Raw genomic sequence first — 14,514 nt, 5'->3', positions numbered from 1 at the left:
CATTGTTTTAAAAGCAGTGACCTCAGTGTGGAGAAATACGTAAATTATTATTATGTATTATTATTATTATTATTATCTATTAATACCACATTGAATATTACACTTTATTATTCAGTAGTAATATATTTCTGTCGCAATATCTTCAATTCACTGCCTAAACTGAACTTATATTTTGGCGAAAAACTGAATGAAGCACTTTTAGTTTGTTTGTTTTTGATGACACTTTTGGATAAGCAGTTTGCTATATGACTTCATGTACTTATTAAACCACAAAAGGCTGTGATTTAATTATATAAATATTAGGGCTGTCAAACAATTAAAATATTTTAATTGAAAAAAAATTGCGTAATTTCTTTTTTTTTTTTTTTTTTTTTAATCGCGATTAATCGCAATATCTTTATAAACATGAGCTGAACAACAGAAAATTAACACAGCACAACTCAATTCAAATTATGTACAAAATATGGTAGTTGTAAGTGTTTTATCACAGTATTTATTTGCTTCTTTTTATGGAGTTTTGACAGACATGCAAAAAAGTCTGCACTGTCATTTACAGTTGACAACTCTGTGAAAAATACATCAAAAACTCCTTTTAGACCCCAGTCACAATTGTAACCTGTGGGATTAAATGACAGAGTAGATTACCTGCAGGGTTCCAGCAATGTCTCCAACTTCTGCGTTGGCTAGTGCTCTATCAAAAAGAGACGCTATGACAGAACTTTAGGAGAAAGCAGCAGGGGTCACTGTTGTTAGCTGGTAATCAGTACCGCTGCTCCCTATATGCATATTATATAGTCTGCGTAGGGCACCAACTCCCTAGGGGGCACCAGAAAGTCCACCGGCTGCCCTTACTCGCAAGTTATATGTTATTCAAGGACCCGGTAGCAGTTGCGGAACACAGACGATCACCTCGCGCTCACACTTTCACTTCGCGCTCACACTGCGCCTCGCAACTTTAGCCTCGCGTTCGCACCGCACCTCGCCTCGCAACCTTAGTTATACACCGTGCCTCACAACTTTAGCCTCGCGCTCGCAATGCGCCTCTCAGTGCAAGGCTGGTGTTCAAATGGCAGCTGTCTTGCCGCTGCAATGATATTACAATGTTAGGAGTTCTATCTGTGGTTTGCGGGCATGTTCTACCACTGTGCTACATTGATAAAATGTTTACCGCTGGTCTCCCACCATCTGCTTTCCCAACGGCAATGCATGTGACATTAGTGGCGTTTGCGCGAATTGACTCACTTCTCATGAACTACGGTTTATTCAAAGGGTCATATTACGTCGTTAAAATAATTAGTGGCATTAAACGAATCTTGCATTAATGCGTTAATAATTAGTTAACTTCAACAGCACTAATAAATATGTAGTATTCATGTGCTGTGCACTTCATAGTGAATATATGCTCTGCTCTTTGTCATCTACGCACACACAGCACATGCGTGATCTTTATGATGCGGTGTTATCAGTGTTCAGTTTCTCATATACATAAGAAAAAGATCATAAACAAATTAAACCTTCAAGAATAGTTGGCTACATTCATGCTGAACAGGTTCAGGACAAGAAACATGACTTAACAGAACATCCCTGAAAAATGTGACGGATTGCAATCAAAACTCTATTACATGCAAGGGACAGCTGTGTAAGATTTTAGGTTTTACATAAATTACAGATAGTCTGCATCTTGTCAACTACCTGTGTGTTGTTTTTGTTCTTCACAGGAAAACCAAAGTGATGCTACAATGGCGATTTCATCATAGATGGCATATTCCCAGTCTCTGTGTCGGCTTTGTTGTTGCCGTCTGCAGCCATTTTCAAATAATGGAAATGCATTTGTATGGACTAAATAGTGTAGGGTAAAGCAACAAAGAGATTTTAATGATTTACATTTAATTTATGATCACATGGACAGAAAACAATGTCGCAAATTTCTAAATATTGACTTTTGCCTCGATATGGTTATTTTTTTGGTTCATGATATTTTGTAATTTGATATATCGTCCCATCACTAGATTCTGAGGCAAAAGTTAATGGGACCTTTTAGTCTTAGTTCCATTTATATTTAAACATTTACTTTATATATCACAGATGTAACATTTAAACTTTTATTATCAAGTGTATAATATTCCAATATTTCATCAAAGGATGGCTCCATTGGTATCCACAGAGGTCTGGGCTAAGCCCGAATATCCACTGACCCTTGAACCGCCCCTGAAAATGGTTGCATCTGAAACCAGGAAAATGCTGCCTCCAGAGGCTGTATACGGTGGTAGGAATGGACCATGGCACGTCCAAATTCATCCTGTCTGCTAAGATCTGATACATTTTTGGCAGCATAGATGTCTCCGCTACCTATCAAATCCCACAATCCTGTGCATGCGTATCGACAACAGTTGAGCTGAAGAAAGAAAATGGTGTCCGAATAGGCAGTTTATAGCCAGTTTGTGTATACATGTACGTTTTTCCCACTTTTTCCAACTTTTGATTCCATTTATAGCAAGAAAGTAGTATTTTAGTTATTAAATATACGCCTGGTTATCGCCAAAACGTCGTTGATTTGGTTCTAAATTAATAGTCCATTGTGGTGTGGTTGGACTGAATGAATGCTGGTATCCTAGCAACGATGTGACGTAGTGCTGCCTCGAAAGCCTGTATGAAACTAGTTTTCTGAGGTATTTCTATACACAAACGACAGCATTGGTCATTGAGTGATTGATCAGCTAGGCAACAAGGTAGCTACGTTTACATTCGGATGCAGCCAATGCCTCTGGTAGAGCTTTACAATAGTTTGGTTGTGTTCAATTCATTTTAAATTGTTTTCAGACATTTGTGTTCCAAAATTGTCTCCCATGGATTACCATTACCAAAGGTCATGTTGTTCTTCTCTGTGTTACAATAGGTGTAGCTGCTTTACTAGATAGCTAAGATTAGTGAACATTATTGATAGGTACCTCTAGCTGACCCGACTAGACAAATGCACAGCTAGTTAACATAAGCTGCAAGATGTAATTGATTCCTTGACAACACTAACTAGCTAGCTAAAACACAGTTGCGATGATCATTTATTGTCATTAGCTAGCTAATTTAAGCAGATGTTTAGCAACAGCTAATATTAGCTAATTTAGAGGTAGGGTTGCCACTTTTAAGTTGTAAAATATGAGACACTCACTCTAGAGTTTTAAAGGGAGGTGGGGAAGATCATCCCTCACCACACCCCCTTCAGAGTTTTAGCACGTTGTCGCACAATGTGTGGACCTTTCGGATGCTCCCTTACCAATCTTAGGCAAAATCTCCAACGAATATTGAACTTAAATTAACCAGCCTAAACACAGGACAAATATGGTAGCCACAAGCCCCATAAAATATGGATTGTCCCGTATTTAAAGATGAAATGATGCATCCCATATCGAATCAAAGTGCATCATTTCATCTTTAAATACGGGTCGATCCCGTATTTTATTGGTCGAGTGGCAACCTTATTTAGAGGAGGCAAACAGTAAATTATTATTATGAAAATTAGATGTGGAATCATGTGAAGAGTCATGTCTCAAAAATGTTCTATATTGATTGTTTAAATGACATTTCCTGACCATAGCAGCTGTCTTGCCTTGTCAGAACAAAGCAGAACAAATTGTCAGGTTCCCAAGCAACATTTGCAAAACCTGATGGATTTGGGCATTTTATGACATTTTATGTATAAAGACAATATTTCAGTAAAGTGTGCTGGTATAATAGTAAGTTCAGGATATGCATTTTCATTCAATTTATGGCACAAATACATTCTCATAAATTCCTTGTACTCTTTTTTTTATTTCCCTATTTTTCTTATGGAATTGAAAGGGGGCCGGTCTTAACTCGGTCGTCTTTTGTCATATGCAGGGGTTATGTAACATGGAAAGAAGTTGCTTTGATGGTCACTTGTTGTGCGTGACTGCAGTATGTGTACAGTGACAGATTAAATCAGAGTTTTGAATATTGAGGTCTCATTGAAGGCTTCTGACAGATTGCAATGTAAGCAAAGCATAAATGACACGGCACTGCTCAGATTTCATAGAATTCCCCAGACCAACAAGGAAGAAATTAAATCAAATCAAACCAAACCAACCCAAACCAAGTACATATCCATTTCATAATTTCAAAAAATCAAAGTTTATAAATGTGTGAAAAAAACAGTTCTTGGTTTGCTTTTTTATTAATGAATATTGGCACATCTTGTTCATTCAGTTTGTTTAACTAGGCTTCAGTAAATGTTGTTCATGAAATTCATGAATTGTTTTTCATTTTGTTTTTGCAAACAATTGAACAGAATTGAACTATGAAAAGGTAGTAATATACCTATGTCATACTTTTGAGGACTGATGCAATGGTCCTAGTATCTTTTTTTTTTTATACACAATATTTGTTTTTTGTTTTATTTATTTAATCAGTGTTTAGTCTGTTTTAATCTAAAAAATGAATGAATGGTAATTTGTCACAATGAATATACTGTTATAGTTGCAAGCACAAACACTAAACCACTTAAAAGCAGTCCAGTTTATTTAGATACGTAAATATTTGTCACAGAGTATACAAGAAAACCCATAAAAGATATTAATTATTTTCAATGTACACAAATTCAAAAGATGTCCAAAAGTGCTTAGGAATTTAGGCAATATAGATTTAAGAAATATGTTTGTCAACCCACAAAAGACCACATTCACAAGAATAATTTTCACACAGAATTCCAATATATCAACAAATAAAAACAAAAAGAGTAGGCACAAAAAGTCATATTCTATTTTCATCCCCTCCATTTTATTTTTTCCACCATTTATGAATATTGAGCTGACCTGCACTCTCCAAATGTAGAACTGGCATAATGACACATCCCGAGACCATGCAACACACTGCAAGAAAGATTAAATTACAGTAGTACACTTTAAATTTCAGTGGTATATTTTTTTTCTCCCAGTGAAAAGATAACCGATGGTGGCAGGTATGTTGTGAAAGTCATAACAAAACTGTTAATGATGGTACGTAGGGCTCTCTTCTTCTGTGGATGTACATTCATTTTCCCTGAAGGATCTGTTTTTTTTTTTTTGAGAGCTCGAAAAACTGAGATATCACAAAAACCAATGACAGGCAGGGCAATAAACAGGGGTATAGATGTAAAAGCAGTTGCAAAAATCCAAGGATATAAGACTATAAGTAATCCAAAACCAGCTATAAACAACCAGACTGTCATGGTTATAGCCTTCCTGATCATGGTAATGCTCTTGCTGGTCTTATAAATGATGGGATGAACCACAGCAAAATAATATTCTCCACAGACACAAGTCATGAAGAGAGGTCTGCCAGATATGGTAAGTGAATACATAAAATTACAAAAAATTTCAAACTTAAAATTGTGCCAAACCATGTAATTAGCAACATTGAAAAGGAGGACACTTAGGAAAGCTATGTCAATACAGGTCAGACTGAACACAAAGAAGTCATTAGAGATGTTCTGTCGATGTCTTAGACAAAGTTCCCGTGGTACCATGACACTGGCTGGGAAACCCAGGAGAAAACAAACCACAGAATAACCGGTCCAGAACAGAGGCCCTAAAGGCTGGTCAATGCAAATCGTAAAATAGTTTAGGTCCTGTACTCCAAAGTTCTTCAGATTTCTTAAACGGCACAAAGTTAATGTCTTCAATGACATTTTTAAGATCTCTCCTGAGCTGAAAGAATATTAAAAATAAATAAATTCCAGTCAGACTTAATGTGCTATTTTTTAAATATTTAAACAATCATTGTCAGATCCAATTACTTTTGAAATTATACTGATCTACACAAACACTGCAATCTAAAATCAAGTTAAAATTATGTGCATTTGCAGACTGCAGACCAGTGAATTGGCTGAACTGAATGGTCATCAAAATGGTCGAATGTCATCAACAGAAGTGTAACCCTGTGTAACCTAAGACCTTTATATTGAATGAAAATTATAATTCTAACATTATATATTTATTTATTGTCCTACCACAATAATGTCCGTAATAACAAAGAGTTAGGCAATGAGAGGCAATAAGTCTCAGTTGTGAATGTCTGACAGCTCTTACAGGTGTGTACAGCAATAGATCATGTCCCTTGTCTCTGAAGTTTTGAATATGGAGCTATTACATCCCTAGAAAAAAAAAAATGTATATATATACACAGTGTATGATTATTTGCAGTTACTGTAATCACCTTGGTATGTAATTAATTCAAATCTTTTAATCGATCTACTGTCAGACTGTGATGACAATTCAGTATATGGAACTGAAAATCCTGTGGTCTTAATTAACCCACTCACTGAAGTGATAGTGTTAACCAATCAATATGGGTTATCACCTTTAGATACAGTACATCTGGAAAGTATTCACAGCGCTTCACTTTTTCCACATTTTGTTATGTTACAGCTTTATTCCAAATTGGATTAAATTCATTATTTTCCTCAAAATTCTACAAACAATATCCCATAATGACAATATGAAAGAAGTTTGTTTGAAATATTTGCAAATTTATTAAAAATAAAAAGCGAAAAAACAAAAAAAAAAAAAAAAATCACATGTACAAAAGTATTCACAGCCTTTGCTCAATACTTTGTTGAAGCACCTTTGGCACCAATTACAGCCTCAAGTCTTTTTGAGTATGATGCTACAAGCTTGGCACACCTATTTTTGGGCAGTTTCTCCCATTCTTCTTTGTAGGACCTCTCAAGCTCCATCAGGTTGGATGGGGAGCGTCGGTGCACAGCCATTTTCAGATCTCTCCAGAGATGTTCAATCGGGTTCAAGTCTGGGCTCTGGCTGGGCCACTCAAGGACATTCACAGAGTTGTCCTGTAGCCACTCCTTTGTTATCTTGCCTGTGTGCTTAGGGTCGTTGTCCTGTTGGAAGATGAACCATCACCCCAGTCTGAGGTCCAGAGCGCTCTGAAGCAGGTTTTCATCAAGGATGTCTCTGTACATTGCTGCATTCATCTTTCCCTCGATCCTGACTAGTCTCCCAGTTCCTGCCGCTGAAAAACATCCCCACAGCATGATGCTGCCACCACCATGCTTCACTGTAGGGATGGTATTGGCCAGGTGATGAGCGGTGCCTGGTTTCCTCCAGACATGACTCTTGCCATTCAGGCCAAAGAGTTCAATCTTTGTTTCTCATGGTCTGAGAGTCCTTCAGGTGCCTTTTGGCAAACTCCAGGCAGGCTGTCATGTGCCTTTTACTGAGGAGTGGCTTCCGTCTGGCCACTCTACCATACAGGCCTGATTGGTGGAGTGCTGCAGAGATGGTTGTTCTTCTGGAAGGTTCTCTTCTCTCCACAGAGAAATGCTGGAGCTCTGTCAGAGTGACCATCGGGTTCTTGGTCACCTCCCTGACTAAGGCCCTTCTTCCCCGATCGCTCAGTTTGGCCGGGCGGCCAGCTCTAGGAAGAGCCCTGGTGGTTCCAAACTTCCATATACGGATGATGGAGGCCACTGTGCTCATTGAGATCTTCAGTGCTGCAGAAATTTTTCTGTACCCTTCCCCAGATCTGTGCATCGATACAGTCCTGTCTCGGAGGTCTACAGACAATTCCTTGGACTTCATGGCTTGGTTTGTGCTCTGACATGCACTGTTAACTGTGGGACCTTATATAGACAGGTGTGTGCCTTTCCAAATCATGTCCAATCAACTGAATTTACCACAGGTGGACTCCAATCGAGTTGTAGAAACATCTCAAGGATGATCAGTGGAAACAGGATGCACCTGAGCTCAATTTTGAGTGTCATGTCAAAGGCTGTGAATACATATGTACATGTGATTTTTTTTAATTTTTTTTTTATAAATTTGCAAAGATTTCAAACAAACTTCTTTCACGTTGTCATTATGGGGTATTGTTTGTAGAATTTTTAGGAAAATAATGAATTTAGTCCATTTGGAATAAGGCTGTAACATAACAAAATGTGGAAAAAGTGAAGCGCTGTGAATAATTTCCAGATGCATTGTATATTATTATTATTATTATTTTCGTTTTTTAAATAATAATAATAAAAATAAAAAAATGGACAAATATGGCATTCACTTCAATGAATGGGTTACTGAAGACAAGGCAAAAAGATGCATTTTGTGAGAAAATGGAAAAAGCAGATTCATCCATAATAATTCCTCGATACATAAACTTTTATTAATTTATTTTACATTATTATTGAAAATGTATATATTGTATAAATTATAATTTTTTAGACATTTTCATAAAATTACAAACACCAAATACTCACAAGTTGTGGTAACCGTACAGAAATGGAAAGGTCTCTGTCTCATCCTCTATTTGTTCTTGGCTTTTCTTGAAATGAGGTTGCTTTATCTTTATATCAGTGTTTATGGCTGTGATGTGCTCCTGGAAATTTGTGTAGTCTTTTCCTATGTTTTCTAGGTTCGATACAAAAAAAAAATTTTTTTTTATTAAAATTATTACATGAACAGTCGCCAGCATTACTGGTCGATCCACAACAGATATTTAGTTATTCAGGAAATCACTGTAAAAACCATGATAAATAGGTTATAAATTCCGGTAAGACTTCACAATAATGTTCCATATGTTAACATTAGTTAACAACATTAGTTAACATGAACTAACAATGAACAATACATTTACAACATTTATTAATCTGGTTAATGTTAATTTCAACATATACTAATCATTTTTTTAAATAATAATAATTATTAAAAAAAAAAAAAAAAAAAAAAAAACATAAAATTGCTTAATAAATTAATATATTTCTCTCAATTACCAGGATAATATAATCCTCTCAAGCTTTCAGTTCAACTTTGTTTTGATTAAATTGATCAGCGCATAGTTGGCTTAAGTTGTCTGCATTTTAAGTTACAGTAAACATAATTTTATCACCTTTATATTCAGCCTATTTTAATAATGCTGCATATAGTTTGGCCTATGCAGTTCATGGCAATATTAATGGATTGCCAATACAGTTGGGTTCTGAAGCAGAACTAGTTAAGAGCTGCTCTAAAAGCCACAAAGAGATCTTTGGCTCATACTGTATTACAAAAGGTACAAATGGAGAAAAAGAGCCTCTCTAAAGTAGCTTTTGAACGACACAGTGCACTGCAAAATCCAATGCTTCAGCAAGATATTGGAAAAGATCCTGTATTCCACAACAATCACTGGCAAACCAATATGAAACGTAAGCACAAATTAGAATAAGGCTTTGCATACCATTTTTATGTAGCTTAGGCTGAATACTTTAGCCTTGAAAATTGTGTTTCTCTGAGGACAATGATCCACACCCTACTTGGAAGTGTAAATGTTTCAGAGCTATAGCCTTGCCATATGTAAATAAAAAGATTTGATTTGTTACCTGATAAATCATAGTTTTGAGTATGCAGGTGTCAGTGGAGGTATTGTATAAACAAAATAACCTTGTATACACAAGGTTAAACCAACACTATGATTCCTGCCATTACTGTTGACAACATATAATTTACAAGTCAGAAAACAGGAGATTTAATTGCTCTGTCGAACTCAACTCACTGTACAACATACACACGATCGACAAGCTCACAATATCATAAATAAACCTACCCTGAGAAATATTCACTGGAGTAAATTGTGAGGCAGCTAGCCCTAATATGCTCTATAACTTGACATAACCAAAAGAACCTGTCATAAAACCAGTCCCAAATGATCCTAATAAATTCAGAGTTCAGCAATTGCATAATTGCATGATCATTGTATCATTTACACGGTTTTTTTATTTATTTATTTATTTTTTTTATCAATTTCAAGAGTTTTTCCTTGTTAACCTTGTACTCTTTTCCCCCTGTGTTTCCAGGTTTCTTTCTTCTTGTTCATCATCTTTGTGGTGTACACCATGCTTCCCTTCTCTATGAGGGATGCCATCATAGCCAGCGTGCTCACCGCGTCCTCTCATACTGTTGTCCTCAGTGCCTGCCTTTCTTCTACGAACGACCATGCAAAGCCCCTAGTGTGGCAGGTCAGTGCTCTCCCGTCTGTCTTTCGATGTTCCTGCCAAGAACTGCAAAGTTTACCCTGTGCGCCAACTGTTGAAGTGTTCCTTGTCTGTTGAGTAAGACCATTGCCAATTGCTTTGTAATTGTGTGTGCGACCACTGAGTCAGAGACTCTTATTGTGGTTAATACACTTGTGCTTATTGCCATATTGATAACTTGCTTTTGAATAGATATGTGCTTTCAATAGTTTTGGGTGTGTGATGGTTGATATTCATGGTTAATTCATGTATTACAGTTTTTCTCAGTAATCCATTCCATGAGCCAAATACCATAAACCAAAATTTAATTTTTCAAATAAGAAAAATAACTAAAGACTAATTTCTCAAAATTATAAACACTATTCCTGTTTTAAAAAAGTAAACTTTTTTTTTTTTTTAAACTACACAAATTCATCCATTTTCACAAATGATCAGAGCAAGTGTCATGAACATGTGATGCAGTACTTGCACTACACAGTACAGTACATGGCCTCTAAACTGCAGTAATGTAGCATAGAAGCCCTGGAGGTTTCCTACTTGTCTACAGTAAGTTTCAGTTACTGCAGTTACAACTTATCTTCTGCTCCTTCATATTCCTCTTCCCCACTGTCTGCTGTCTCTCTTCCTTCCATACCTTCAAACACTTTTAGAATCCATTTTCCAAAGCACATAATCATCTGTGGCCATTTTTATTTATCCAAACTGGCATGTGAACAATTTTGCGACTTGGTGTTCACACATGCAGAAATGTGTGTTAACTAAGTTCAGGTTTTGATGCTTTCTGAATGAGAATATGGTTTAACCTGTGCAAAATGAGGGCATTTTTGTGTAGTTTTACAGAATATATACACAGTATAAATATATATATACACTGTATATATTCTGTCTACAGTTTTGAGTAATATATATATATATATATATATATATATAAAATAACTGGAACATGTGTAAAAACAAGTGAATTGTAGTAATAGTTTTGAGATGTGTCTTTGTTTTGTAATGGTTATGGGAATTGGGCCTCTATAATTAGTTATAGTGTGTTAGCAATCGAGGAAAACTGTAACCCTCTGTATCTCACAATATTAGTAATGTAGTTGCTTTAAATACTTGCTAAATACTTTTCACATATATACTGTATGGTAGGGTACAATTGGGCTAAAGACACCCATAGGAAAATTAGCTTTTTCTGATCGCAAAGTGTATTAAGATTGAAAAAATGCAATTCTTATTATTTAATATTGATGGGGCAACTTAAAGTGAAAATTAATAAAAACGGAAGGCTGATTTTATTAAAATGCAAACATACAGTCTTCAACTAAACAATTTAAATTTAATTAATTTGACAAATTAATTAAACAATGTTTATTTCACATTTAAAAGATTGAATCTTTCAACTTTTATTTCATACTGTATCCCTCACAAACACGCCCCCTGGCACAATTGGCCCCAGTCTCCTCTATTTGTAAATATAAAGTCAAACTGACCTTCCCTTAGTATAATGTTCCTTATTTAGGCATTTTCATATTCAAGAAATCAAAGTTTCATCATCACTGAATGTTGAAATTTCATATGTACCCATTTGCTCAATATAGTAAAAACAGGTTACCAATGTTGTCTGTATCAATTTTGTTAAAATCTCTCCTTATTTTTCTTGTCGAGAACCGCATTACTTATCGCCTCCTTATGGCTGTTTTCATTTTCAATCAGACTGTTTGTTTAGAAAATCCAGGAAGCTAGCTCGCTCCCATCTTAGTTCAAATAAATGCTCCACATAGCAAACAAGCAAATATGACCTTTAAGTAAAAGACAATTTCTCTGAAGGACGTAGGATAATTCTATGTATTTTAAATTCTGTGTAAAAGGTCAAACTTCATATGAACAGTAAGACGGAATGTAACTATAAAACGTGAATATTTCTTACACTTTCTCTCTTTCATGCTGTGTCTTTGGTCCCGGGTTGAGAGAGTCTTGAAAGCTTTAAGTTTCTAACATCTGGAATGCCATGGGCACAAGGCTGAGAGGCACTCTGGCATACTGCTGCTAGCCATCTTTGGAAGAAGAAAAAAAAGTCACTGTTGCAGAGCAGTATATTGAGAAAGTAAAAAAGAAAGAAAAAGCATCATTAATATGCATCCCTTGTGGTGGTTAATGTCATTTTATAATCCTCCAGTCTAGTTGGAGTCTGAAGTAATGCAAATCCAATGCATAAAAAAATTGGCAATATTATGTATAGTAGGGGTTCTCAACGGGGCGGTACCACCACCCAGGGGGCATTCAAAGGATGCCAGGGGGTAACAAAGTAGCAAATCAAAGGGTAAACAAAAAGTAGGCAAACAAAATCAATCCGAGAGACAGAGGGATAATCCAGTAAAGAGGCAATAGGTCCAAAAACACACAAGCAGGCTGGGAAATATGACGTACAGGCAGGAGTCAAAACACAGGGAAAACAGTAATGGTAAATAACGCTCAGAACTGCAGACTAGGCAGAACAAGACTTCGCACTCAATGCGTGTAAACAGGGAACTTAAATAGACAGAGATAATGTGAAACAGGTGGGTGAGTAATTAGTCTGAACAGAGGGTTATGGGAAATGTAGTCCGTGAAGGAAGGGTTAGTACTCTGGAGATGGCGACCTCTGGAGAGATAGCAGGCGCTGCTGGTGTAACAGAGCTCCCCCCCCCCGCGAGCGGCTCCTGACATTGTCCTCTGAGTTCATCCTGCAATGTTCCTCAGGACCGTAGCCCTCCCAGTCAACCAAGTATTGGAGAGTCCGACCCCAGCGTCGAGAGTCCAAGAGCTTGTGTACCCAAAAGGCCTCCTCTCCATCAAAGAGGAATGGAAGGGGTCTCTAGGGGTCTTAAGAGCCTTCCTCTCTCGGAGACGCTGCGGGTTTGAGTAAGGAAAAATGAAAGGTGGGGGAAACACGGTAATTAGCAGGGAGCTGAAGCTTGAAGGACACAGGATTGATTTGACGAAGGATTTTGAAAGGACCAACATACCTAGGACTTAATTTCTTGCACGGAAGCCAATGACGAAGAAACCCACTGCCCTGGAGCATAGTTGTGGCCAGTCCGCCGATGGAGATTGGCCTGCTCCCTCTGTCGGTGAATAGCATGTTGTAAGTGGACGTGAGCTTGATCCCAGATATCCTCACTGCGCCGCATCCAGTTGTCGACTGCAGGTACATCGGACAGCTCCCCGGACCAGGGAAAGGGTGGGGGTTGTAAACCTAGGATGCACTTAAAAGGAGTGGTTACATTTGGAATACATTTGAGGTAGTTGAGAGAGAAAACGCTCACATTGCAAGAGAAATCCTCGACACTTACTGGGTGATCCGTCAAACTTCTCAGGAAGCGAGAGTCGAGGATTAACAACAGCTGTAGAGTGTGATGTGCTTCTGGCAGAGTTGCTAGTGGAAACTCCAAATGGAGATACTTGTGGTTATGGCTGCATGGATTTAAAGAGTTCTTCCATGATAGAGGTGAGCTTGCACAGCTGCTGATGGTGACTGGTAAGCATTGATGTTTGCGCTGTAACAAGCTTGTGTAACTGTTGGAAGGATGCTGGATCTAGGTTGGGTGAAGTCTTCTGTAGCGAAGACACCGGGGCAGTAATGTTAAGATCCATAATTATATAATAAAAGTATAAACAGTACAACAAAGTAGCAAATCAAAGGGTAAACAAAAAGCAGGCAAGAGTTCGGTACACAGGAAGAAAGTCCAAGAAAGGCAAACCAAGTAAATCTGAGAGACAGAGGCATAATCCAGTAAACAGGCAATAGGTCCCAAAACACACAAGCAGGCTGGGTAATACGATAAACAGGCAGGAGTCAAAACACAGGGAAAACAGTAATGGTAAATAACACTCAGAATTGCAGACTAGGCAGAACAAGACTTTGCATTGAATGCGTGTAAACAGGGAACTTAAATAGACAGAGATAATGTGAAACAGGTGGGTGAATAATCAGTCTGAGCGGAGGGTTATGGAAAATGTAGTTTGTGAAGGAAGAGTTAGTACTCTGGAGATGGTGACCTCTGGCAGCATTCAGGAGAGATAGCAGGTGCGGCCGGTGTAACACTTGGAGTATATCAGTTGGTTCTCAATTATACAGGTTGGTACGCATAACGTGGTTCATCTGATTTTGAAGTCTATCGATGCATCTGAAGTATCTGGTTTAGCAGTGACAAGTACACAGGTGGAGGCACAACCTCGGCTAATGCATCTGTATGGTTCTGTAGATGGATACGGCTCAATGGACAGAGCAGCGTGAGCACAAAGCTCTTAAAGCTCGAGCTCTTAAACTCACAGCTTTGCAAGAATCAGTGACAAGCAAGTCGCAAGAAGTGGAAACCATTTGAATTCGGCACAGAATTCTACATCACCACCCTTGAATTTACTATTGTAACACTAACTTTACTTTAGGCAGAAATAGATGGATAATAAATATTGTCATGTCACTACTTCAGCTCTATTAAATTTGTCACAGGCTACATTAGGGGAGTGAG

The 14,514-nt window shown here is 37.5% G+C and overlaps 1 protein-coding gene across 1 annotated transcript in view; it reads left to right on the top strand.

Annotated features, from left to right (window-relative positions):
* Positions 1-14,514, top strand: part of LOC127453613 (adenylate cyclase type 2-like) — a 221,925-nt gene that overhangs the window by 118,218 nt on the left and 89,193 nt on the right. The window contains exon 3 of the mRNA XM_051720118.1: positions 9,833-9,994. Within this exon, the coding sequence (XP_051576078.1) occupies positions 9,833-9,994 (162 nt within the window). The remainder of the gene's footprint in view (positions 1-9,832; positions 9,995-14,514) is intronic.

Source organism: Myxocyprinus asiaticus, chromosome 16, assembly GCF_019703515.2.
Source record: "Myxocyprinus asiaticus isolate MX2 ecotype Aquarium Trade chromosome 16, UBuf_Myxa_2, whole genome shotgun sequence".
Lineage (NCBI taxonomy): Eukaryota > Metazoa > Chordata > Actinopteri > Cypriniformes > Catostomidae > Myxocyprinus > Myxocyprinus asiaticus.
The sequence above is the reverse complement of the archived record's forward strand: the minus strand, read 5'-3'. Positions and strand labels throughout refer to the sequence as shown.